This window comes from Delphinapterus leucas, chromosome 5 (assembly GCF_059928025.1).
Source record: "Delphinapterus leucas isolate spDelLeu-1000000601 "Yukka" chromosome 5, BTC_Dleu_Yukka2, whole genome shotgun sequence".
Lineage (NCBI taxonomy): Eukaryota > Metazoa > Chordata > Mammalia > Artiodactyla > Monodontidae > Delphinapterus > Delphinapterus leucas.
Genome location: NC_143133.1, coordinates 70,483,881 through 70,507,774, shown reverse-complemented (window position 1 = coordinate 70,507,774; position 23,894 = coordinate 70,483,881). Strand labels below are relative to the sequence as shown.

Genomic DNA, 23,894 nt, shown 5'->3' with positions numbered 1-23,894 from the left:
CCAAGAAAGTATTAATATTTGCCACCTACAGAAGAAAAGGATAATATCAAGGTTGATACTCAATTTAACTGGTTCAATACAAGTGCACAAATGAAAATAGACATGGGCCACAGACAACCTAGACTGGGGTATACAAGCTGAACATCAGCCCTGCCTTAATAGATAAAACCCTCCTACAGATTACTAAGAATAAGAAAAGCTCATTTGTTAAATAGGAAGACATGATCACTCTACCAAGGATATTCAAATGGCCAGAAACATATAAAAAGTTAAACAGTTAAACATCTCAGTACTAATCAAAGAAAAATTAAGACAATGAAGTGCTAACTATGACTACAAAACTCACAAATTAAAAAGAATAAGTTCATCCCATTATGGCTGGGTGTGAAAAATAGGTGTTATTTTTCTGGGTTGTGAGAACATAAATTAGCACAATATTTTATAGATAAATTTTGTAGGATCTATAAAAATTTTATATGTGCAAACCTCTGGATCCAGTTGCTAGACATGTATCTTATAAAAATAATTGCACAAATATGTATGTAGAGAAATGCATATTGCATGATGAATTTTATTTTGTATATCATAATTTTTAATCATAATTTTTAATCTTGTCTGTCTCTTGCCTTAAACGCTAAGCTACATGAGATCAGGGACTCATGCCACATATTAGGAGCTCACAAAATATCTGTTGAATGAATAAGGAATGTTAATTGCAAGTACTGTTATAAAAGCAAACTAAGTTTGACCACATATAATGCAATACACCATGTACTTAATGTTAAGTCATGAACTGACTTGGAAAAAGGTCCACGAGATAATGAGGAATAAAAAAAGCAAACTGCAAAGCATTATTACGACATATAATAACTTATAAAAGGGGAAATGTGCAAATATATATTTTCACATATACAGGAATATGCATAAAGAAACGGATGGTTATATATTCACCAAGTGACTGATGGTGGTTAACTTGTAGGTCAATTTGTTTTGGACATTTCTCATAATTACTTCCATAGGAGTACACTTACTCTTATAAATAACAAAATTAATGAAGATCAATTCTTTAAAGGAAACTTACAATTTATATATTTACTTCCTTAGCCTCAGAAGTTCAGTTCATCTTATTTCTTCTTAAACTAGGTATTCTCAGCCAACGACCAATGAATACCTATGGGCTGAATGATGGGGTCTGGGGAAACTGTTGTCCCTTTGGAATTATTTTCAAAATATTTTTCAGGGAGATGGTCCATAGTTTCATTAGATTCTCAAAAATATCTATAATGCAATATTCATTGTCACCAAATCCAACCCCCAACCTTCTACGACTACTGGTAATTTACTTTCCTTTTAGAGAAACCATGGCAAAAAAAAAAAAGGAAAGAAAAGAAACCATGGAAGTAGAATCTTTGACTTTGACCCACTAACTCCTGACTTACTAACTTCTGACCTAACTTTTAAAGGGACAACAATGAAACAATGCGTATATAGAGGAGTTAAGTACTCAATGATTAAGTATAGCACTTCTGTGCCAGAATTACCAAGTCATTAAGTGGGTGCAAAAACGACCAATCTTAAGGCTGGTTTTCATAGAAACCCAACACTCACCATTTTCTTCATGGCAGTAATCAAAGCCTGCCACACTACATCTTCGGAAAACCATCTTATTCTCAGTCAGGGTTCCTGTTTTATCAGAAAAGAGGTACTGAATCTGTCCAAGATCCTCTGTGATGTTCAGGGCTCGGCACTGAACAGTAGAATCCATTTTCTCATTGTAGAAATCCACATCGCTTTGAATAAAATATATTTGTCCAAGCTTCACAATTTCAATGGAAACATAGAGAGAAATGGGAATCAAAACCTAAGAAGAGCAAAACAATTTTAAAAATGTTAAAGGTGGAAAAGAAGGGATGAAAAACCATATAGTGCTGGATAAGTAGCAAAGATCTTAATATTCTATGATGAGTACAATAGAAATTACCTGTAACAAAATGATCATGGTCCAAAACATATAGAATCCTCCCAACACTGGTGATATGACATGTCCATCAGGCTCAGGGATGTTAAAAAAGGGTATGTTTTCATATCTGCTCAACCAGATTCCATGACCTTTCAAAAAATGTACAGACATCAAAAGGATGCTATGTATATATTATAGAAATATAGAACTTTATTCCTAAAGAAAGAGAGATAAGAGTATTGGTTTTGGTTGAACACCAACCATTTAAGAAACAAATTCAAATTCAAACGGTACACATTTTCCTGTCTCTGTCTCTCTCACTCCTTTCATCTCTTCCCACGTCACTTTAGTACTGTGGCCATGTGTACGGATATAATCAATATTAATGCTTTTCAGGTTAGAGAATGAGAGAGATAAAGATGTGAATAAAGCAATTATTGGCAAATAAAACCTCCCTTACAAAAGTCAAACTTTTTCATAAATTTCATTTTGAAAATACTTTTAAATAAATATCTTGCTGAAAAGATGTCAGCAAATAATCAAATTCTACCTACCCAATGCACCAGTTAAACACATTATAACCAACAGTAGGACACAGCAGAGGACATCTGTATTTGCTCTTCTTTCTAAGTTGCTGCGCTTATACCTTGGTCCGCTGTTGTTCAGCATTGCTTTGGTTTCATGGCCTACATGGGTAACACAGTATGTGAGAAAATGTGCAAACTAAAGCCAGGTAACAAATATCATATTTTTATATCTCGCTGGCAGACAATTTAATGAAAAGTAATTATGCAATATACTTTGTTAATTTAGCTTCTTTTTGTGATCTCTTTAGAAAGACAGAGACCAATGATTAAGGTTATCAAGACAAAATTTCCTTTCTGCTTCTAGAGATTACATTTTGAGTAAATGGAAAATGTTAACTTGCAGAAAAGCACAGAGGAGATGATGGTGAAAAGTCAGAAGCATAACCAACCTGCATAAACCACAATGCCCATGACAGCCTCTGTGTTTCTAATGGTGCATCCTCTAAGTAATAAATTCTCTTTACTGAGACCCACACGTTCTCTGTTGGAGTGTTCTCTATAAGAAAGATAGCATACAAGTTTATTTTTAAACAGCAAAAATGGGCATGTAAAAATAAAAATGATTTTTGAATATTCTTGATTACAGTATGAAGTTAGGCAGTTCACAGGAAAAGATTCAAATCTCTGATGCATTTGCTTTTGTTATTTCAGTTACCCACCTTGGCTGGGGGAAAAAAAACACAACAGGTTTCTAACACTGCTTTCTACCATTCATTGTCAACTTCCAGTATTGATGCTACAAAAATTAGAAAATATTCCAAATAAGGAAACTATTTCCTCTAGTAGAAATTGTATTTGGGGGTAACTTAATAGCTGATGAGGGAAAAGTTCTTGATGGAATTAGAAAATTACCATTTTTGACCCTGGTGAAATCAAGGATTACTCTTAGGCAATGATAGCCAGTGGCTAAAATCATTAGGTGGAAGGCTGGTGGGGAACTTTATAATGAAAGGATAAGGCTGACAACACCAATCTTAACATAACTACCAACGGGACAAGGGGACATCACAGGCCTCCAGCCTCCAGAAGTTCGAGGACAGAAATTGCTCATCTCCCTCGGAACCTAATCAAGCCTCTAAGAGGGCAAATCAAACTTGGGTCTGTGGCATCAGGGGAACTGTGAAACCTTTGAAATTGTATGCAATATTCCCCTGTGTGTGTCTATATACATTTGTCATTTTCTAGGGAGAGAATTTCTTTCATCAGATTCTGAAAGTGCCTCTGGACTGTTTTCAGGAAATAAGGCCAGAGAAACATGTTAACCACCAACGCAAGGACGCAGTCAGCCAAAGCTACCAAATCTGCAGTGGTAAGCTCTATGGGCAAAATGACCTGGTCTATTCAACAGATGAGTAGAATGGGGAGCGGGGAGCAAAAGGAGTGGTAGAGGGACTCCACCCTCAGGAAGGACGCAATCAGCTCAATCTAGAATGTGGTAAATTCTACAAGCTAAATGACCCCATTTCTTCGGAGGGGAAATTTAGAGACATATCAACCAAATGCAATGTGTAGACCTTTGTTTTGATCCTGGTTAGAATATATTGACTCTAAAATTTTTTTTGAGATAACTGGAGAAATTTGAACAAAGATTAGGTATTAGATGCTGTCAAGAAATTGTTCTGAATTTAGTTAAATGTGATAATGATGTTATGGGTATTTTTTTTTAAAGTTTTTTTCTGCTGTATATTCATAGTGAAGTATTGACATTGAAATGATGTGATGTAGGTGCAGGGAAGGAAGTGGAAGGATATTTGAAACAAAGTTGGCAAAATTATGAAATAGTTAAAACTGGGTGAGGGCTCATGGGTGTTCATTACACTTTTCTTCCTAATTTTGCATGTTTGAAATCTTCTGTAAAACAGTTTTAAAATTATCAAAGTAATTACTTGATGAAATTACTATAGTGGCAAAAATACAGAGCAAACTCATTGGAAAATTTTTTAAAATAAGCAAAATACAACGTATTTCACCTATTTTGTGAAAATGCATTCTTAATTTCAGCATTAAAGTTAGTTTGTTCTTTAAGCAATACACTTCAGTCTATAAGTCATTTCTTCTTTATTAAGTATAGGAAGATTGTCATTGTATCTGCTACCCATGCTATCTGGATTACAAGGAAAAGAAAAGCTCTTCAAAAAAGGTTTCCTACCACAAAGGAGGAAAATAGATTTGTCATTTCACTCCTCTAATTTGTAAAACACTCTAAGAGGTGTGTGCTTACATTCCTTCATTTATATGGGTTTATGCACAAAGAGCAAACCATAGGGTCATGGTCAGAACTAGCAGTGTCCTTGGGTTTAACCTAATTCTGTTTTCTGGATTTACAGATGAGGAAATTAAATCCCAACATTCACATTTCTATGTAGCATTCCCAGGCACGCATCCCAGTCTTGATTTGGTTCCTCATGAATATAGCAGTTGTTATCCCTAGAACCTTTACAGAACAGATATAATATACAAAAGAACCAGTTCCAAAGTTCCTTAGTGTATTAAGATTTTTTCCCCTGGGATCCTTATTTTTCACCATTACGTCACTCTAGGTTACCATCATTACATCAAAGCCCAACTTCTATCTTGATTGCACCTGCTCCAAACTCTAAACATGTCCTGCACTTGATGGGTGTGTATTTGGCAATTACAGCATGGGACTTTCAGATTCCATGTGAGACACTGACTGTCCACATAGAGCTCTCATCCATTCAAGAGCCTATGTAATATCTACCATGCGCCCAGCACACCCACCCAGATGCTGAGGATAGAAAAGCAAACTTACACAGTCTTGCCTCCTGTGGTCTAACAGGAAGTGACTGATATAGAAATATGTAAGTAATAAAAATATTATAGGTGTTATTATAGAAATCTGATATTCAGCATACAATGTGGGCACAAATAGGGAAGAAGTCAGTGCTACCTGAGAGTAAGAAGACCAGAGAAGCTATCATTCATACAGAGAATGAGCTTGAACATCTCAATTTTTGTTGATTTTAGGAAATAGGCTACACAGCAGGAAAAGGATAAGGAGCTAGTTTAGCAGATAAAAACAACTTCACAAAAAATTACTGTATCGTCCTGGGCTGACTCTACTAAATATATAGGCTCTGAGTCAGATTCTATGCAGAGTTCTATATTCCAAACCACACAGTGATAGACTAAAGTTCCTATTCTTTCCTGTCTAGAAATGTGCCAGAAGCAAGACTGACCTTGTCAGGGGAGTCAGCATTCCCAGTAAGAGGCTGTACAAACCTCAGCACCTGAGGTCCAGGTCAAAAAATGTCAGCCCTTAAATCTGACATTTACAAGAGGAAATTCTGTAAATAGTCAGCAGCTGGAGAAAATAATACTAGAAAATGGCTCATCCTAAGAGATGGCTTATGAGCACGTTTCTGATGACAGGAACATCTGCTAACGTCCCTTTATCATCTCGCCTCTTTATGACCTATTATATTGCTCACCTACCCTCCAAACACACTTAAACCACTTATGACTCCACAAATGCACTGTGGTCTCAGGCCCCTACACCATTACCTGTGTTGCTCCCTTAACCTGGAATGTCAGCCTTTCTTTGCATTTAGTTGCCTGCCTGGTATCTTCTCATTCGTGATTATTTAATTCTAGCATTACCTCTTTACCTGGACCAAGCCTATTCCCTTTTCCCATTGCATAGCTTCCTGTGCCTGCCCAAACACCTGTCTGTATCAGGTGCTACTTAAAGATGCTACCGCGATGTTCTAAACTTCCTTCCACGATGACTCTAACATTTTAAACAACTTGACTGAGGAATAACTAATAAAAATCATAATACATATACTGTACATATTTAAAGTGTAAAACTTGATGTTTTGACGTTTCCCCTGTGAAACCATCGCTACAATCAGGAAAATGAACATATCCATTATTCCCCAAAGTTTCCTTACGTCTTTCTGCAATCTTTCCTTCCTACCTTCCCCCTCCCAGGCACCCACTAATCTGCTTTCTATCACTATAAATTAGCTTTCTTTTTTGAGAGACTATATAAATCAAATCATATAGTATATATTCTTTTTTGTCTGGATTCTTTCACTCAACGTTATTTTGAGATGCATCCATGTTGTTCCATGTACCACTAGTGAATTCTTTTTGCTGCAGAGTAGCATTCATTGTATGGATATACCATTTGTTTTACCTATTTACCTGTTGATGGACATTTGGGTTGTTTCTAATTGGGGCTATTACCAATAAAGCTGTTTTGAATGTCTGTGTACAGGTTAGTATACAGATAAATGTTTTCTCTTGGGTATATGGATATATGTTGGATAAATGTTTTCTCTTGGGTAACTTCTTAGGAGTGGAAAAACCAGATCACACGGTAGGTGTGAATTTAACTTTTTAGGAAGTTTCCAAACTATTTGCTAAAGTGGCTGTAGCCATTTCCACTCCTACCAGCAGTACATGAGAGTTCCAGTTTCTCTACATCCTTGTGAAAAGTTGGTATAGTCAGTTCTTTTAATTTAGCAGTTGTAGCTCTGTGGTTTTAATTTGCATCTTTTCACACAGATATTTGTCATCCATGTATCTTCTTTGATGGAGTGGCCAATTTTTTTGATTTAAAAAACTGTATTGTTTACTTATTACTGAGTTTTGAGATGTATTTCTCTATTCTGAATACAAGTCCTATATGAGAAACAAGCATTGCAAATATTTTCTTCCAGTCTGTGACTTACGTTTTCATTTGCTTAGCAGTGTCATTTGAAGAGAATAAGTTTCTAATTTTGATGAAGTTCTTTTATTTAATTATTTTTGTCCTTTTATGGATTGTGCTTTTGGTGTTATATCTAAGAAATCTTTGGCTAATACAAGATACCAAAGATTTCCCCTATGTTTTCTTTTAGGAATTTTACAATTTCACGTTTACATTTAAGTAAGTACAGGATCCAGTTTTAGTTAATCTTTTTAAGTGGCAAGAGGTCCAAGTTGAAGTGTTTTTTTAAAGTATAGATGTATAATTGTTGCAGCATCATTTGTTGAAACAACTAACCTTTCTCCACTAAACTGCCTTTGCATCTTTGTCAAAATCCAGTTGCCCATTAATGCCTGGATCAATTTCTGGACTCTAACCTCTTCCACTGACCTATTGGTCTATATGCCAAAAACAAAATCTGGTGGTATTAGCCCTCCAAATCTGTTCTTTTTCGAAGTTGTTTTAGTTAAATGGTTCTTTCTATCTCCACACAAATTTTTAGAATAAACTTGCCAATTTCTAAAACAAAATAAAAAGTAAAACCTTGCTGGGATTTCAATTGGGATTACACTGAATCTACAGATCAATTTGCGAAAAAAATTGATGTCCTAACAATATTGAGTCTTTCAACACATGAACAACGTATGTCTCTCCATTTAGCTACATCTTTAGTTTAACCCAACAGTGTTCAGTGATTTTCAGTATGCAGGTCTTTCATATCTTTTGTCAGATTTATTCTTATTTCAATTTTTCTGATGCTATTATAAATTGATTTTTAAAGTTTCCGTATCTGATTGTTCATTGCTAGTGTATAGAAATACAATTAATTTTTGTATATTGATCTTGTTTCCTACAACATTGCTAAACTCAGTTATTAATTCTAGTAGCTTTTTTTGTAGATTTCATCAGGTTTTCTACAAAGACCATCATACCATCTATGAATAAAAGACAGTTTTACTTCTTTATTACTTGATGCTTTTATTTCATTTTCTTTACATTAGCTAGGCTCTCCAGTACAAGCTTGAATAAAAGTGGTGAGAGACAATATCCATGTCTTGTTCCTGATCTTAGGGGAAAAATGCTTACTTAGTCTTTCACTATTAAGTCTGATCCTAGCTGTATGGTTTTTATAGATGCCTTTCATCAGGTTGAGAAAGTTCCCTTCTATTTCCAGTTTGCAAAAGCGGAAGTTACATTTTGTCAAATGCTTTTTCTATATCCATGAGATGGTCACCTGGTTTTTCTTTTTCACTTGTTAATTATCGTTTGTTAATATGGTGAATTACATTGTTTGATCTTCTAATGTTAAGCCAACCTTGCATTTCTGGTATAAGACCTACTGAGTCATTATGTATTAACCTTTTTATATATTGTTGGGTTTGATTTGCTATAATTTGTGTAAATTTTTTTGCATCTATGTTCATGGGGGATATTAATCTTCCCTTAAATGTCTCTGTATTCTTTCAGTATCAGGGTAATGGTATCAAAAAATGATTTAGGAACTTTTTTCTTCTCTGCCATTTCCTCACAAGATCACCACTATGAAGTAGGTCTAACTAACTTCTCTTAAAAATAAGGAAGGATAAAAAAAGTAACTTGGCTCAAAAAATAAAGCACTTAAGTGGCACAAGCCAGCCTGAATCAGATAAGACCCTAAATTCTACATGCCCCTGGAAAGGGATGTAGATGCCACAGGAACCTCCAGAATGAACACTGTTGTGGATTCCCATACTTTTTCTTAGATGTGTTTCAAAATCATTGGCTAACTTTACCAACTGAATTGTCCACCTACTCTAATAGGATAGGAGGACACCATCAGCCTATCATGTCACTTAAGCTGCCCTGTCTGTCCAAACACTTCCTTCCCAATAACTAACATGTCTTGGGCTTAACATGGAGCTCATGTTAAGTCATTCACATACCACTGAAAGAGAGTCTAGGATTATTTTAAGAACAAGGTTTTTTGTTTTAAAAATATACATAGGTATATATCAAATAATTAAAATAAGCCAAATTTATAGGTGGCTTAACTTACAGCCTTTAGTGATTTAACTTGGTATAAGTACACAAAAGTTTTTTTGAGTTAAGCATAATTGCAACATACAATCCCACTCACCCCCACAAAGGTAAGTCATGTATCACTCACAGGAAGCCTCGGAATCTGTTGAGGTCATTGTTTGGACTTTCACATTCTATCCTACTGGAGAATTTCTCAGGATCAACTTCAGAGTCCTAAAAAATATTTATTTATTTATTATTTATTTATTTATTTATTTTTTACAATCACCAAACAAAAATTCAAGGTTAAATCTTGAGATTTAAGTGTTTATCCTTTCACCAATTGTTAAGATAAAACGAAGGCATGCTTGTCACAAAATTTGTCACAAGTCGCCCAAATGAAGGAACGTATAGGCATAATTATAAATGAATAAATGAGATCAGAATGGTCCCAGAGTATCAATAAATATCTTCAGGTGATGGGAATGTCTGAATCATATACTGGAATCCATGCAGGACTCCCTGCAGGAGAGAGCTTCTCCTCCTACAGGGCACACTCTTTTATCTGGAAGACACTGAAAAGCTGAAAATACTTTTGTTGTTGTTCTTTAACCATATATGTAGCTTCTGAGATTACGTGTGTATTTATACATATATACACACATATATGTATACATATGAGTACTCTGAGCACGTATGCATTTGATCTCAGTAAACTTTATTTAAAAAATTAAAATATGCTAAATATCAATACGTCACAAAATTCTCTAATAGATCAAATATCATCATTTTCATTTTAAGATAAAGAAACTGAGGCATAAAGTGGTTAGGTAACACAGTAATTAAACGGCAGAGCTGGGATTCATTCAAACTCGTGTTAATATAACTTCAAAGGTCTTGTTTACCTCACCACAGCATGGTGAAGGGTCAGAGCTCTGTGGCATGAAAAGATACAAATTTCTTAAAAGGCCTTGGTATATAAGTAATTACAGATTTTAGGAACAATGACTGATTGATATCTCCAGCTTCAATCAGACATAACATATAAAAATCTAAGTTTAAGAAAAGTAAGTTAGAAGTTGATTGTTTCTATTGCAAAAGAATTTTCCAAATTGCAAAATTTGTTGGGTTTCTTAAATTCAATTCCCAGAAATATATGATTGTCAGACTGAAATGTCTGAACTCCGAAGTCATTAAATCCTATTATCTATAAAATATAGCACACCTCTACTGATATCTGGAACTGGATTAAGCTCTCTAGAATTCCATTTTGTAAAGGTAAAAATGAGTTTAAAAAGTCTCTTTATCTGTACATGTGAAAATGAGCTCAGACATCTTCTGAAAAGAAAATGTTTATGTCACCAATGGAAAACACATCATTTACCTGCTCTGTGTATCCCCGAACCACCTGCCTCTGTTTTAAATTGCTCTCTCCATCAAGACCAGAAGTCTCAATGTGACAGATTCCATCTGGATCAGTGGAAAAGAGTAAAACCATATCTGCAGGAATAACCTCGTTACAGGAAAGGCGAATAAAGTCCCCAACAGTAACATCTTTCCAGCATCTGTCGACATATTTTTTCTCTTTCCTAAAATAGAAAAAAAAAAAAAGTTTAAAAAGAATCTCAAGCCAAAAACACACATAATAGTTTTTTTTTAATTTTAGTATATAATTTAAAGTGTTAGGGTGAATTTTAATCTGTTAAATGCTAAAAGGGGAAGCCAGAGAATTGGTAAAACTTAAATTCCACAACTTGCTTCACCTGAAAATTTAGTTACTAAGCTGCCAAAACATCAATTCTCTTTTCCTGTGAGATTTTGAACCACTACGCTATTTGGGTAGCTCTTGAATAAAATTAAAATTAACATTGGATGGGTTTATTCATATATGAAGCAATTCCTGTGTGCTATCCTGTGGTCAGGAATCAAGGATCTAAAAGTACCCAAGACACATTATCTGCTCTCAAGAGAGCTTCCTATCTGGCCGATAGGATGGAGAAATTAAAGAAAACCCAAAAGAAATGAAATAAATACCCAGACACAACACTTTAAAAATCATTATACCACCAGATTAACACCCCTAATTATCATTTAATTGAAATACTGGTTAAAGTAGTCCTGTGTTGGCTGCAGTTGATCCCTAGAAAGGAGAATGCCAAATTTTAACTCTTTTCAAAAGTGTAGTTTTCCCAATCTATATATTCAATTCTTTTTAAAGGAAAGGCACATGAACTGAAGTTGACTTGCCATAAATGCCCTGATTTACGTTAAAGTTTTTGCCAAACTTCTCATGCCTTTTCATACCAATGGCATGAATTAAGTTCCACAAAGCACTGTCCTTAGAGAAGAATTATGACATTTGAGGCATAGACTATTATATAACTAGTTAAGCAGCATTTCACACACAACACTGCCAACAAATGTTAGGAACGTCTGTCTCATCCCCCTATCACCTCCCAAATATCTGTAAAGAACTAGTATTTTGTCATAAAAATGCACTTATTTTATAAGTAAAGATTTATTTTCTATTACATTTTTGGAGCTCAGTATTCAAATTCATTGTTGAAGAAGCCTGGGAGATAGTTATATTCTAAGCTATATGACTTATATATTAAAAATGAATGCATCATATTAAATAGAAATGCTACCTTAAGCCAATACTTGTATAACTTCTGCTATACAGAATTACATTGGTTATTTCAAGAAATACTTAGCTCAAAGGGCTACCTAAGAAGAACATTTTCAGGACACATTCTCCCAAAATATCTTATGCACCAGGTTGAATCCAACTAAAAGAATTCCTTATTTACCTAAAGAGTTTGTTAGTTTATCAAGAAAGGTAAATCAATGGTTTGTTTTAACAATTTTTTTCTAGTATACACCAGTTTACTCTTCCATGGTGGGAAGTAACAGAGAGAAGACAAAAAAGGTAGGCAGGAGTCATATATATATATATTTTTTTTTAACATCTTTACTGGAGTATAATTGCTTTACAATGGTGTGTTAGTTTCTGCTTTATAACAAAGTGAATCAGCTATATATACACACACATATATATATATATATATATATATATCCCCATATCTCCTCCCTCTTGCGTCTGCCTCCCACCCTCCCTATCCCACCCCCCTAGGTGGTCACAAAACACCGAGCTGGTCCCCCTGTGCTATGCAGCTGCTTCCCACTAGCTATTTTACATTTGGTAGTGTATATATGTCCATGCCACTCTCTCACTTCGTCCCAGCTTACCCTTCCCCCCTCCCTGTGTCCTCAAGTCTATTCTCTATGTCTTCATTCCTGTCCTGCCCCTAGGTTCTTCATAACATTTTTTTTTTTAGATTCCATATATATGTGTTAGCATACGGTATTTGTTTTTCTCTTTCTGACTTACTTCACTCTTTATGACAGATTCTAGGTCCATCCGCCTCACTACAAATAACTCAATTTCGTTCCTTTTTATGGCTGAGTAATATTCCATTGTATATATGTGCCACATCTACTTTATCCATTCATCTGTCAATGGACACTTAGGTTGCTTCCATGTCCTGGCTATTGTAAATAGAGCTGCAATGAACATTGTGGTACATGACTCTTTTTGAATTATGGTTTTCTCAGGGTATATGCCCAGTAGTGGGATTGCTGGGTTGTATGGTAGTTCTATTTGTAGTTTTTTAAGGAACCCAGGAGTCATATTTTGAAGGTTCAGTCTTACTGCCATTCCTAGGAGTAGGGATTTCATTCCATAGAAAATGGATATTCACTGAAGGTTCACAGAAGGATATGATTCTATTTCTACCTGCTAACTCCTGCTACAGAGTAACGGATGAATTGTTGGGTGGCAGGCTGGTTAGAAATAGGAATGGCAAGGAACCAATGGAAAGTTATTGAAATAATTCAGGGGAGGGATAAAGATGGTTAGAATTAAGGCAGCAAAAAGGATGGATGAAAGGAGATTAAGTCAAGACATATTTGGTTACTAGAGACAAGTATTCTGACTTATTACATGCAAAGTTATCAAGGGTGACACTATGGTATCTAACTTGTATGGTGAGTGGGGCCTTTCACCATGTCCCAGATTTTAGAAGCAACTGATTGCATCATGGTAAAGATAATAAAGCTGGTTTGGAAAGTTTTTATTTGCAGTGAGATATAAAATTGAAGAGGTCCAGCATTTTGATGGTTCTGATCAGAAGTTCATGAGTAGAAATATAAACTTGCAAGTCCTAGGTACATAAAGGGCAGCTGACACAAGGTAACGACCCAAGAGGAAATGTCGGAGAAATCAAAAAAGGAAATTTCAAAAAGGGAGCCATCATAGTAACAAAAGCCACAAAGGGGTCATGCCTGTGATATGTGGTTATTAGAATGTCTGCTATCAAGTTGATAGTATGAAACTGTTGATGCGGACAGTGAAGACGAAAGTGAGACCTCCAGTGAATTAAGGCATAATTGGAAGTTGAAGAAGTAGAATATTTCATGAAGTTCAGCCCTGAAAGGAATAATGGGTGAAAGCAGCCACTGCAAGGGAAGGTAAGGCAAAGGACAGTAAGGATGAAAGAACTGGGCATGCACGTAGCATGCAGGGAAGAAGCCCATGGAGAAGGCAAGGTAGAAGAGAGGACAGCGTTGGAGGGTGCTGTTTGAGGCTATGGAGAAGTAACAAGGAATGGAATTAAGAATGCAGATGAAAGAATTACTATTACAAGGCAGGGAATCACCTTTTCATGTAAAGTCAGAAGAAAGTAGGTGAAGGTGTAGATAATGTAAGAAAGAACTGAAGTACCTAATTCATGCTTAATGACCTCTACTTTTTCTCTGAAGAAAGCTATAAGAAAATTTGCTGAGAATTTGTAAAAGTAGGGAGAGAAGACAGATTTGATATTAGGGTTAAGGATTTTATTTTTCTTTCAAACAGAAGAAATAGAATTCCTCTAAGGGACAAGTTTATTTACTCTACATTGGAACAAAATTCAAATGAGGTCAATTTTACAATTAAATTAACTTTTCCCCATTTGGAGTCCATACTAGGATATTTTTAAAGTAGCTAATTTTCCCAGTAGGTAGCTAGTTCAGGTCAATTAAACACATACTGACCTTAATTTATGTGAGTTACCACGTCAGGTGCTAAGAATACAAAAGTGATTAAGCTATGGTGATCTCCCTATGGAAGTTATGGTCAAAATTTGAAAAAGTGACACAAACAGCAATTTTATAAGAGGTATGCACAGGTTTATGGGAGCAAACAGTTGGGACATTTAGCTCTGGAGGAGGTGAGCCTTGCAGGATGATCTGGAGTGAGTCAGGTGAAGAAAGGTGGGACAGTGTATCAGTCAGAGTGAGAGTGGAGGCACAGTGCCATAGGGCATGGGAGAAGAGCATGATGTTTGAAACTACAAGCTAAGTGACAAATGCTCATTGCCAATTTTAACTAGCTTTGGGAATTTTTAATTGTGGTAGACTCAACATGAGGTTATATTTCCTTCTCGGATATAGAATTAAAAGTAGTAAAAGAACTTTCTCCTTCTCCCACAGCCTAAATGTACAGCTAGAATTTCTTGTATCTACTTGGTTACTTGTGCTTCTGCAATTACTCTCACTGGTCAGGATATAGCACTTATAATCCATTCTTCAGGCAAACTTCTAGACCCATTTTGCTTCTTTAAGAATTCAATGTCGCACAGCTTTTATGTCAATACACAATCACTGGGGAAAATTGGGAAGAATACACTGGACTATTAATAGTGATTCCACTGGGGTGGAGGTTGGAAGGAGAGAGGTGGAAAGACAGAAAACGTGGACTTCCACTTCCTACTTTAACAAATTGAAAGAGAGGAAGAGTGGGATTATGAATGAGTTTTTCTTTTTGATGTTCTTTAGTATTTTTCCAATAAAACACTAAAAGCAGTTTATAAAACGCAAATACTGAATAATCATTGGACACAAGATCAGCTAAGATTTACTGGATGCTTTATATTCATCAATTCATTTAATTTTTATAACAGTGTTATGTGGGTGGTACGATGAATGCACTATGCCCCACTCCCCCACCTCTTAGAAACGAGAAAAACTGACTTTGACAGGTTAAGTCACTAGCTCCAGGTCACACAGTTCCTAGTATTCCTGGGATTTGAAACAAGGCAGGTAGCTCCAGAGTCCATCTCTCAAATACTAGACTTTACTCCCAGCTATAGTAACTTAGCAATGACCACCAAACAAAACATGGTTTAATTGTGTATCAGAAAGTGAATTTCAAGAACCACTGCTTTGGAAAATGTCACACATCGATAAGGTTAGTATCTTAGGAGGCCACTGATATTCAGTCTCCTTTCAAGAATCATAAAATTCTATGAATTTATGAGATAATTCTAAAATATTAACATTAGCTAGTATTTTTAAACTCCTAACACCAACAATATGGTGATTTTTAAAGATCAGAAAACAGTATAAGTTCCTGGAGGGCAGGCATTTTATCTGTTTTTTGTTCAAACCTCTAAATCTCTCAGTGCCTACAACACAGTAGGCACTTAAATTTGCTGGATGATTAATAGTTTTATTTTCAGCACACTTCTAGTATCCTTGAAGCAAACCTTAAAACCTTACAAATGGTTGCCATTTTAAAGGCAGGTTTTGGATAATAGTTCATTCTAATGTAATTGCGGTGTAATAGGGCTTAAATGTTTAATTTCTATTCTAGCATTTGTTATTTCCCTATGATACTTTCCCAAAGAAAATTAAGCACCTTGTGAAAGACCACATATTATTACAAATAAGAACCAAATTATCTGCATAGAAATGTTAATATGCTTCTTCCGGAAGCTTGCAAGATTTAAAAGCTGCATACTTTCAACTTAATTTTACTGAGAATTAATTTGTCCTCTAAAGTAATTTCTTTGTATTTAATAGGAATTTAAGTTAGTACATTAACTTAAATCAACAAGACATGGTCTTAGAGCCCACGTTTATTTCTTTATAATTTGTTCCAAGAACAAGGGATGAGGGGTTAGAATGTAAGCATTATTTCTTCTACACCAAACAAAAGCAAATTACATAGAATATAATAAAAAGACATAAAGAGCTACCCAATTCTATTATGAAATGCAATCATAAAGTGATATCTTGGACTAGACCTTAAACAATTGAAAAGAATATTGCATCTCATCTTTACGTTTATATGCAAATCATCTAAAACAGATCCAAACTATGTCTAAAGGGACCTGTGAGAAAAAAATTATACCAGGTTTCCCATTAGGGAATTTTAGAATTTATAAAATCATACAATGTTTGAACAAGTTCTCAAATATTAATTAAATGACTTGATCATGTGACAAACTCTAGCTTATAGTCATTATCAACTTACAATAATCATAATAGCTAACCTTTACTTAGCACTTGAAAGGGTTAGGTACTATGCTTACTGTTTTATACTATTTTATTCATAATGAAGGGAACTGGAGTTTATAATAATATAACTGGAGTTACACAATTTGCCCAAGGCTACACAGCTACTAAGTGAAGGAATCAGGATTAGAACTTTTTAGAATAAGCTAAAAAAGCAAACAAACACACAGTAACAACTCTAAACTAGCACTAAAAATCAGCAATTATTTATGTACAAGAATTTGTATTTAAAAATACATATAAGTATTCTTTCCGTTTGCTAAATTTGGCATTAGCTGAGCAATCTTAAAATTAGTCAAAATATGGATTTTGTTCATCGTATAATCACTGTAAAATCCTATTTCCTACAGCTATTTTTTGAAGGCAGAGACTATATGAACATTTCACCTCTCTATCCCTGGCACATAATAAGCATTTAAATGTCATCAAATGATTCACAGCACTGTTTCAGTAAAGTGCTCTATGACTTTAAAATAAAAACCATGAACTATTTTTTCATTTTTTCTATACATCAATTTTTCTGGTTCCCTTTAGATTAGACATGAGTATAAGAAAAAAAAAAAGAACTAATTTTTCCTTATTTAAGTACAGTTCACATCATCTTACAAAAGAGAAAAAGTTACTTTGTTTTCTATAATAGGCCTTTAAAATCAATTTGGGGAAAGCCACTGAAGAATTCTAATAATGGGGCTTCCCTGGTGGCGCAGTGGTTGAGAGTCCACCTGCCGATGCACGGAACACGGGTTCGTGCCCCGGTCCGGGAGGATCCCACATGCCACGGAGCGGCTGGGCCCGTGAGCCATGGCCGCTGAGCCTGCGTGTCGGGAGCCTGTGCTCCGCAATGGGAGAGGCCACAACAGTGAGAGGCTCGCGTACCGCCAAAAAAAAAAAAAAAAAAAAAAGAATTCTAATAATGAACAAAATTCAGAATCCTACAGGTTTTGGCTTAAATATCACTTCTTCAGAGGAGTCTTCCCTAACCATTGGCTCATGTAACACTGAAGACAAATGTCCACCATCAGGACAAGGCTTTGAATTACTGTCCTCCCAAAACAACAACAACAAAATTATGTCATCTGGCTGAACTCTTCGTCAGTCAAGTGAACTTAAATTTGTTCAGAATATACTTCTGTTTATTATAAAACTAAACTTCTAAACTTAGATATCATTTATTCTGACTTGGAAACTAGAATAGAACAGAATCTCTAGTCTGACAAATTTAGAATTAGTGTCTTATGAAAGCTGAGTCTGTATCAGAGCACTGAAATCAACCCAAGAAATATGCCAAATGCTCTGAGATCTCAGAATAGTGACAGCATCTGTCCAATGGAGCCTCTGAAGTCTTTCCAAAGGCTGAAACAGGTGCCTACCTTTGGGCTCAAAGCTCAGTCTTTTAGCTCTTCACATTTTCTCCCTTGAGGATTCACGTCAAACTCCTAACTCGTAAAGGGACTGATGACTTTGAAATTTCTCTCTGTAGCTTTTTGTGCCCTATTTGCCCACTGGGCATTTCCACTTAGATGCCTGTCTTACTATCATTTACAGTTCACTCTACCTGAGATGAATTTAATGCTCCCTGTTTCTATCAGTGGTACTTTTATCCTCCAAAGCAGAAAAAAAAAAAAAATCGCAAAAGTTCAACAAATTCCACTGGGTTCTTCTTCACAGTATCTCTCCTATGAATCCCCTCCTGTACTTAGCATCTACTCCCAACAGTACCCTGGATTGATTAGTAGAGGCAGATCTATACAGAAGCCATTCCCATGACTTGAGAAGACCAATCCTCCTAAAGCACAACCTTTACCATGTTACTTCTTAACTCAAAAGATGCATTCTCTACCACTAAAGGAAAATATCTGTGATGGTTAATTTTATGAGTCAATTTCACTGGGCCACAGGATGCCCAGGTATTTGGTTCAACATTACGTCTAGGTGTGTCTGTGAGTGTTTCTGGAAGAGATTAGCGTTTGAATTGGTGAACTGAGTAAAGCAGATGGCCCTCCCCAGTGTGCGTGGGCATCATCCAATCCGTTGAGGGCCTGAATAGAACAAAAAGGTGAAGGAAGGTTGAATTCACTCTCCGCCTGCCTGACTGAGCTGGGACACTGATCCGCCCTTGACACTCCTGATTCTCAGGCCTTCAGTCTCAGACTGGAATCTACACCATCGCTCTCTGGCCTTCAAGCTGCACTGTTGGCCTTCCTGGGACTCCAGCGTGCAGATGGAAGATAGTGGGACTCTTAGCCTCCACAATCCCATGAGCCAATTCCTTAAAATAAATCTTATTCCTATTGATTCTGTTTCTCTGGAGAACTCTTTTACTCAATGTCTAAGCAGTATCCTGGTCATTGGAGTGTCTCCAACAGTAGGCTTCAAATTCCCTCTCTAACTTTTAATTTCTGATTACTGCCCCTTTACTTGGTTACTCCCCTCAGGCCAAGTTAACACACTCACCATCCTCAGGATATTCCATAAGCTTTCCAAACTCTGAAATGAAAACAAGTAACACCAAACCCTTACTTGTAAAGCAGTTAACGTATTCAGAATTTCACAAATCTATTCCTAATGATGACTTTTTAAGAAGTAGATACATTTCTCATGAAAGGGAACCCCAGAGAATTAACATTATAAACGCTGTAATTTATTTTCACAAAAGACACCCATATAAGGACTTAAATATATTCCTTCTTGAAAAGGGAACCCTCCTACACTGTGGGTGGGAATGTAAATTGGTGCAGCCACTATGGAAAACAGTATGGAGGTTCCTTAAAAAACTAAAGATAGAGCTACCATATGATCCAGCAATCCTACTCCTAGGTGTATATCCAGAAAAAAAACATAATTTGAAAAGATACATGCATCCCGATGTTCATAGCAGCACTATTTACAATAGTCAAGACATGGAAGCAACCTTAAGTGTACATCGACAGATGAATGGATAAAGAAGGTAAAGTACACACACACACACACACACAAGAATACTATTCAGTCATAAAAAAAGAATGAAATAATGCCATTTACAGCAACATGGATGCAACTAGAAATCATACTAAGCGAAGTAAGTCAGAAAGAGACAAATACCATATGATATCACTTATATGTGGAATCTAAAATATGACACAAATGAACTTATCTATCAAACAGACTCACAGACATAGAGAACAAACTTGTGGTTGCCAAGGGGGAGGGCAGTGGGGGAGGATGGATTGGGAGTTTGAGATAAGCAGATGCAAACTATTATATATAGAATGGATAGACAATAAGGTCCTACTGTATAGCACAGGGAACTATATTCAGTATCCTGTAATAAATCATCATGGAAAAGAATATAAAAAAGAATGTATATACATATAACTGAATCACTTTGCTGCACAGCAGAAATTAACGTTGTAAATCAACTATACTTCAGTAAAATAAATTTTAAAATATATTCCTCCTCTTTGATCTAGTAATTCCATTTCTAATTATAATGCTGAAATAATCATAGATCTTCAACACTTTTGTATAAGAATACTCACTGAAACATACATTCTCAGAATTATATAAATATGGGAAATGTTAAATTACCTTAGAGTCATATTATAGACAATGCGGCTATTAAAAGTACTTTCTTGAAGGTTAAAGACATGGGAAATATTTATGGTGTAATATTAGGCTAAAAGAATTAGAATAAAATATATGTAGCACAATCCCAATTTTGTAAACCGTCCCCCATGGGTTTACCCCTACCACAATATGCACATGACTTGAAGGAATACATCCCAGCGTGATAAATAACTGTCTCCGGACACTAGCATTTTAGCATTCATAAATGTAGTCATTCATAAACAGCAGAGTTCAAAACTCACCTTAATGGACTTTATTCTTGGCTTTCTATTTCATAAATACTGGAAATACAAGTCTCCAACAGAGCAAATGTGCTTCTGAAAAGACCTCCTATTACGAATAGGAGGTTGTTGTTGCTGCAGCAGGAAGGGTTTTATAGGCTGCTGGCTTTGTGCACAAAAAAGAACACACTTCTCCATTTCTCACAATTCCTTTCCTCTACAGGAAGCTCATCTTCTCTTTTTTCATATCCCATGTTGTTTTTCCATATTCATTCATGTTTTTCATATCCCATCCTCTCTTAATCCCAAATTGTAACATCTAGGATTAAAAACTAACTGCTTGCTTTCCTTCTTATGGTTTGAAGTTTATTTCTTTCAGTTCCACTTATGCCTAAATTATAGAAGCTCTTGCTTTATCAACTCCCGGGGTGACAATGGCTTACACATTATTGTTTTCCTATGATGCCTGAATTTAATTCCCTGTAGGACCTGAATAAATATTTGTTGAAAACACGCCCCCCCCCCCAAGTGTCCTAGTCACACCTAAGGGGGAAAAAGTAACATTCTGCTTGTTTCTAAATGATGCCTGTGTATTCCCCAGCACAGCTCCTGTTACACTTACCTACTGTAAACTTTAGTTACTAAGTTGTTGATCTGTTTGTCAAGTTTGTATTTTCGGTAATCTTCCAAGCCATCTTTAATTGCAATAATTGTAAGGACAACCACCAGAGGCAGCATCGTAATTTCCTTTTGAAAGGCTTCTACCAAAGGCACCCAGTTCAGGACAGCTAGAAACAGGAAATATAAATTGGCGACTCTGCAACCCAAACACACACAAGGAGGTATTAACATATCATGTAAAAGCCTGCAGCAAAAGAGGTGAAAGACCTGACGGTGTTTCCCTACAAGTTTCTATCGGCTGATTTTGGATGCTACAAAACAGAGAGGAACTAGCAAAATCTAACAAATCTGAATGAACAATTTATTACCCCCCCCCAGACATCTGGCTTGAGCATACTTTAATAAATGTGAGATATTTATTACATATATTATAGTAAGTATTGCAATGTGACAGTCTTGAGTTGTATAACACATAAATATAAAGCACAGTAGGAAGTACTATTTTCTTTTCAAAAGTTCAAAAAACTTAAGAGGAAATTCAGAGTTAATGTGTTGTAAAAACAAAAAACAAAACAACAACAAAAACTAACTTTCAGAAGTTAATTTGATTGTCCAAACATAACATTCAAACAAGGCTCAAAATACTGGGTCAGCCAAAAAGTTCCATAACATCTTGTGGAAAAACCCCAACAAATTTTTCTGGCCAGCCCAATAATTAGAAAAGCCCGAGGGTTTGCTTTTCGCTAAGATCAATGTTTCCATTTCTGCTTTTATGCTACTCAGAACCAATTTTTTAAGGAACTTCCTCTATTCCTCTATTTTACATATTCAAATATTTCCCCACTGGACCCTAAGGCAAATTCAGGCGGCCTCTTTCCTTAAAAGAAAGAAACAAAATCTCAATCTTGCATGGTTCCTTGAATTTTTGTCACATACTTTTCCCATAACCAAACTTCTCAGAATAATCTACACATACCCCTCCTTCCTCACCTCTAATTCCTTTTACCCTGAAATTTTTTTCTTAGCCCTTTTTGCTATTTCTGTGGCTTCAATGATTTCCATGTGAACTACATCCAAATCTATAGGGCTAGGCCCTGAACTCTGTTCAAATTCCAGGTTCTAATTCCATCAAGGACACTAGATGGCAAGCTCCCATAGACAGAAACACCCACAGCAGTTAAAGCCATTAATTCAATAAATTCACATCTGTACTTTAACCATATCCACTGTTCCATGAATGTATATGGAATGTATATAAAATGAAAAATGAGAATGAATGTATGTGAAATGAATAATAAATGCTGAGAATCTCTATAGTGATATTAGCATCTCAAACTCATCATCTACAAAAACAAAATAATCTTCTAGCTGAGCTTCTTTTTACTCCCGTCATTCCTTTTTCTGTTAAACCTCCTGGTCATCACATCTCAACTTGATCACATCATCTTTTGACTCCTTTCACTTAATTCCCTACATCTACTCCATAGTATCTGTAACAGATTATCCTCCTTTTTATCCCCACATTGTTCTAAGTTCAGGTCTCCATTACAACTCTCCGGGATATACGCAGCATTTTCCTAGATGTTTTCTCCTGCCTTCAATTTGCCTCTAATTGCATTAGTCACAGAGGACTACTTCCCAGGCCTCCAGCAAATCGTCTATGCTACAGCCATTCTGCTTTTACTCATATTCCTTCCTCCATCTGAAATGTGCTTTGCAGACACCTCTGCCTTGAACATCTTAACCTTCATAATTAAGTTCACATGCCACTTCCCTTCTATTGCTCTGGCTAGTAGTATTATTTCTCTTTTTGAGGTTTCCATCCTAGTTGGTAGCACCTCATAACACTCATCCCATCCACTATGCCTTTTCATTGTATAAACATCTTGGTTCCCTTGCTAAATATAAAACTCTGTAAGGAAAGAAGCACCATTTAGCCTTGCATTCCCTTCAATACCTAACCTGATCGGAGAGCTTCCATAAATACATATTACTCTGAATTACGTCTTTGTTTCACCTAACCTTACAGCTTACATCTGAATTTGCTTCAGAGCTCTATTTTCTCCTATTATCAAGAAGAAAAAGCTAGAATTAAAATACACCATGGTTTAATGGAAACAACACCAAAGCAAGAGTAAGACTCAAGGCTATAGTCCCTCGTCTCCTTTCGGCATCACACTGGCTAAACCACTGTGCCAAACTTAGTTTCCTAATCTGTAATATGAAGGTAACAACATTGTCTCTTGTCATGAGAAAGCATCTTATTAATTATAAAGTGTTATGTGAATGTAAGAGGTCATCGTTCCACAACAGACTACCAGAATTGTCAAAGATAATGTCACAAGCCTTAGGCTTAGGTAACAATGTTATGAAAATGAAAAATCTTATATATCAATTAGAATGACCAAGAACATTCTAAGATTATTTTCCCAAAAAATAAAAGTACCTGTGAAATTGTTCAAATAAATTTCTTGGCACAAAATTCAAAAGCGTGTACTTCGTTGTCCGTATTCTGTTATTCACGTAGGTTCCAGAAAACTTTTCGTACTCGTCCTTGAAGGGCTGGAGGTGGGGAACAACAACCCGGTGCTTTCCTGCCAGTCTGGGGGTCTGGGAGGACTTGCCCCTGAAGGCAAGTAAAGAGGAATAGCTGTATGGCCTCTCATGATCGTCCCTGTTTTCACCGCCAGTCGGCCGCTGCCAGTGATATCTGGCCCATTGAAGAGGCTCAGTCATGTCCAAATGCGGTGAGATCCAGGTTGTGTAGGTAATCTGGCAAAACAAAG

General features: G+C 35.9%; 1 protein-coding gene across 1 annotated transcript in view; it reads right to left on the bottom strand.

Moving 5' to 3' along the window:
- Positions 1-23,662, bottom strand: part of ATP10D (ATPase phospholipid transporting 10D (putative)) — a 78,249-nt gene extending 54,587 nt beyond the window's left edge. Inside the window, exons 1-8 of the mRNA XM_089911889.1 lie at positions 23,555-23,662; positions 21,110-21,275; positions 10,647-10,851; positions 9,411-9,496; positions 2,937-3,043; positions 2,515-2,646; positions 1,982-2,109; positions 1,609-1,861 (exon numbers count right to left, since the gene is read on the bottom strand). Coding sequence (XP_089768015.1) covers positions 1,609-1,861; positions 1,982-2,109; positions 2,515-2,646; positions 2,937-3,043; positions 9,411-9,496; positions 10,647-10,851; positions 21,110-21,225 — 1,027 coding nt within the window. The 5' untranslated portion in view covers positions 21,226-21,275; positions 23,555-23,662. The remainder of the gene's footprint in view (positions 1-1,608; positions 1,862-1,981; positions 2,110-2,514; positions 2,647-2,936; positions 3,044-9,410; positions 9,497-10,646; positions 10,852-21,109; positions 21,276-23,554) is intronic.
- Between the last annotated feature and the right edge of the window lie 232 nt (positions 23,663-23,894).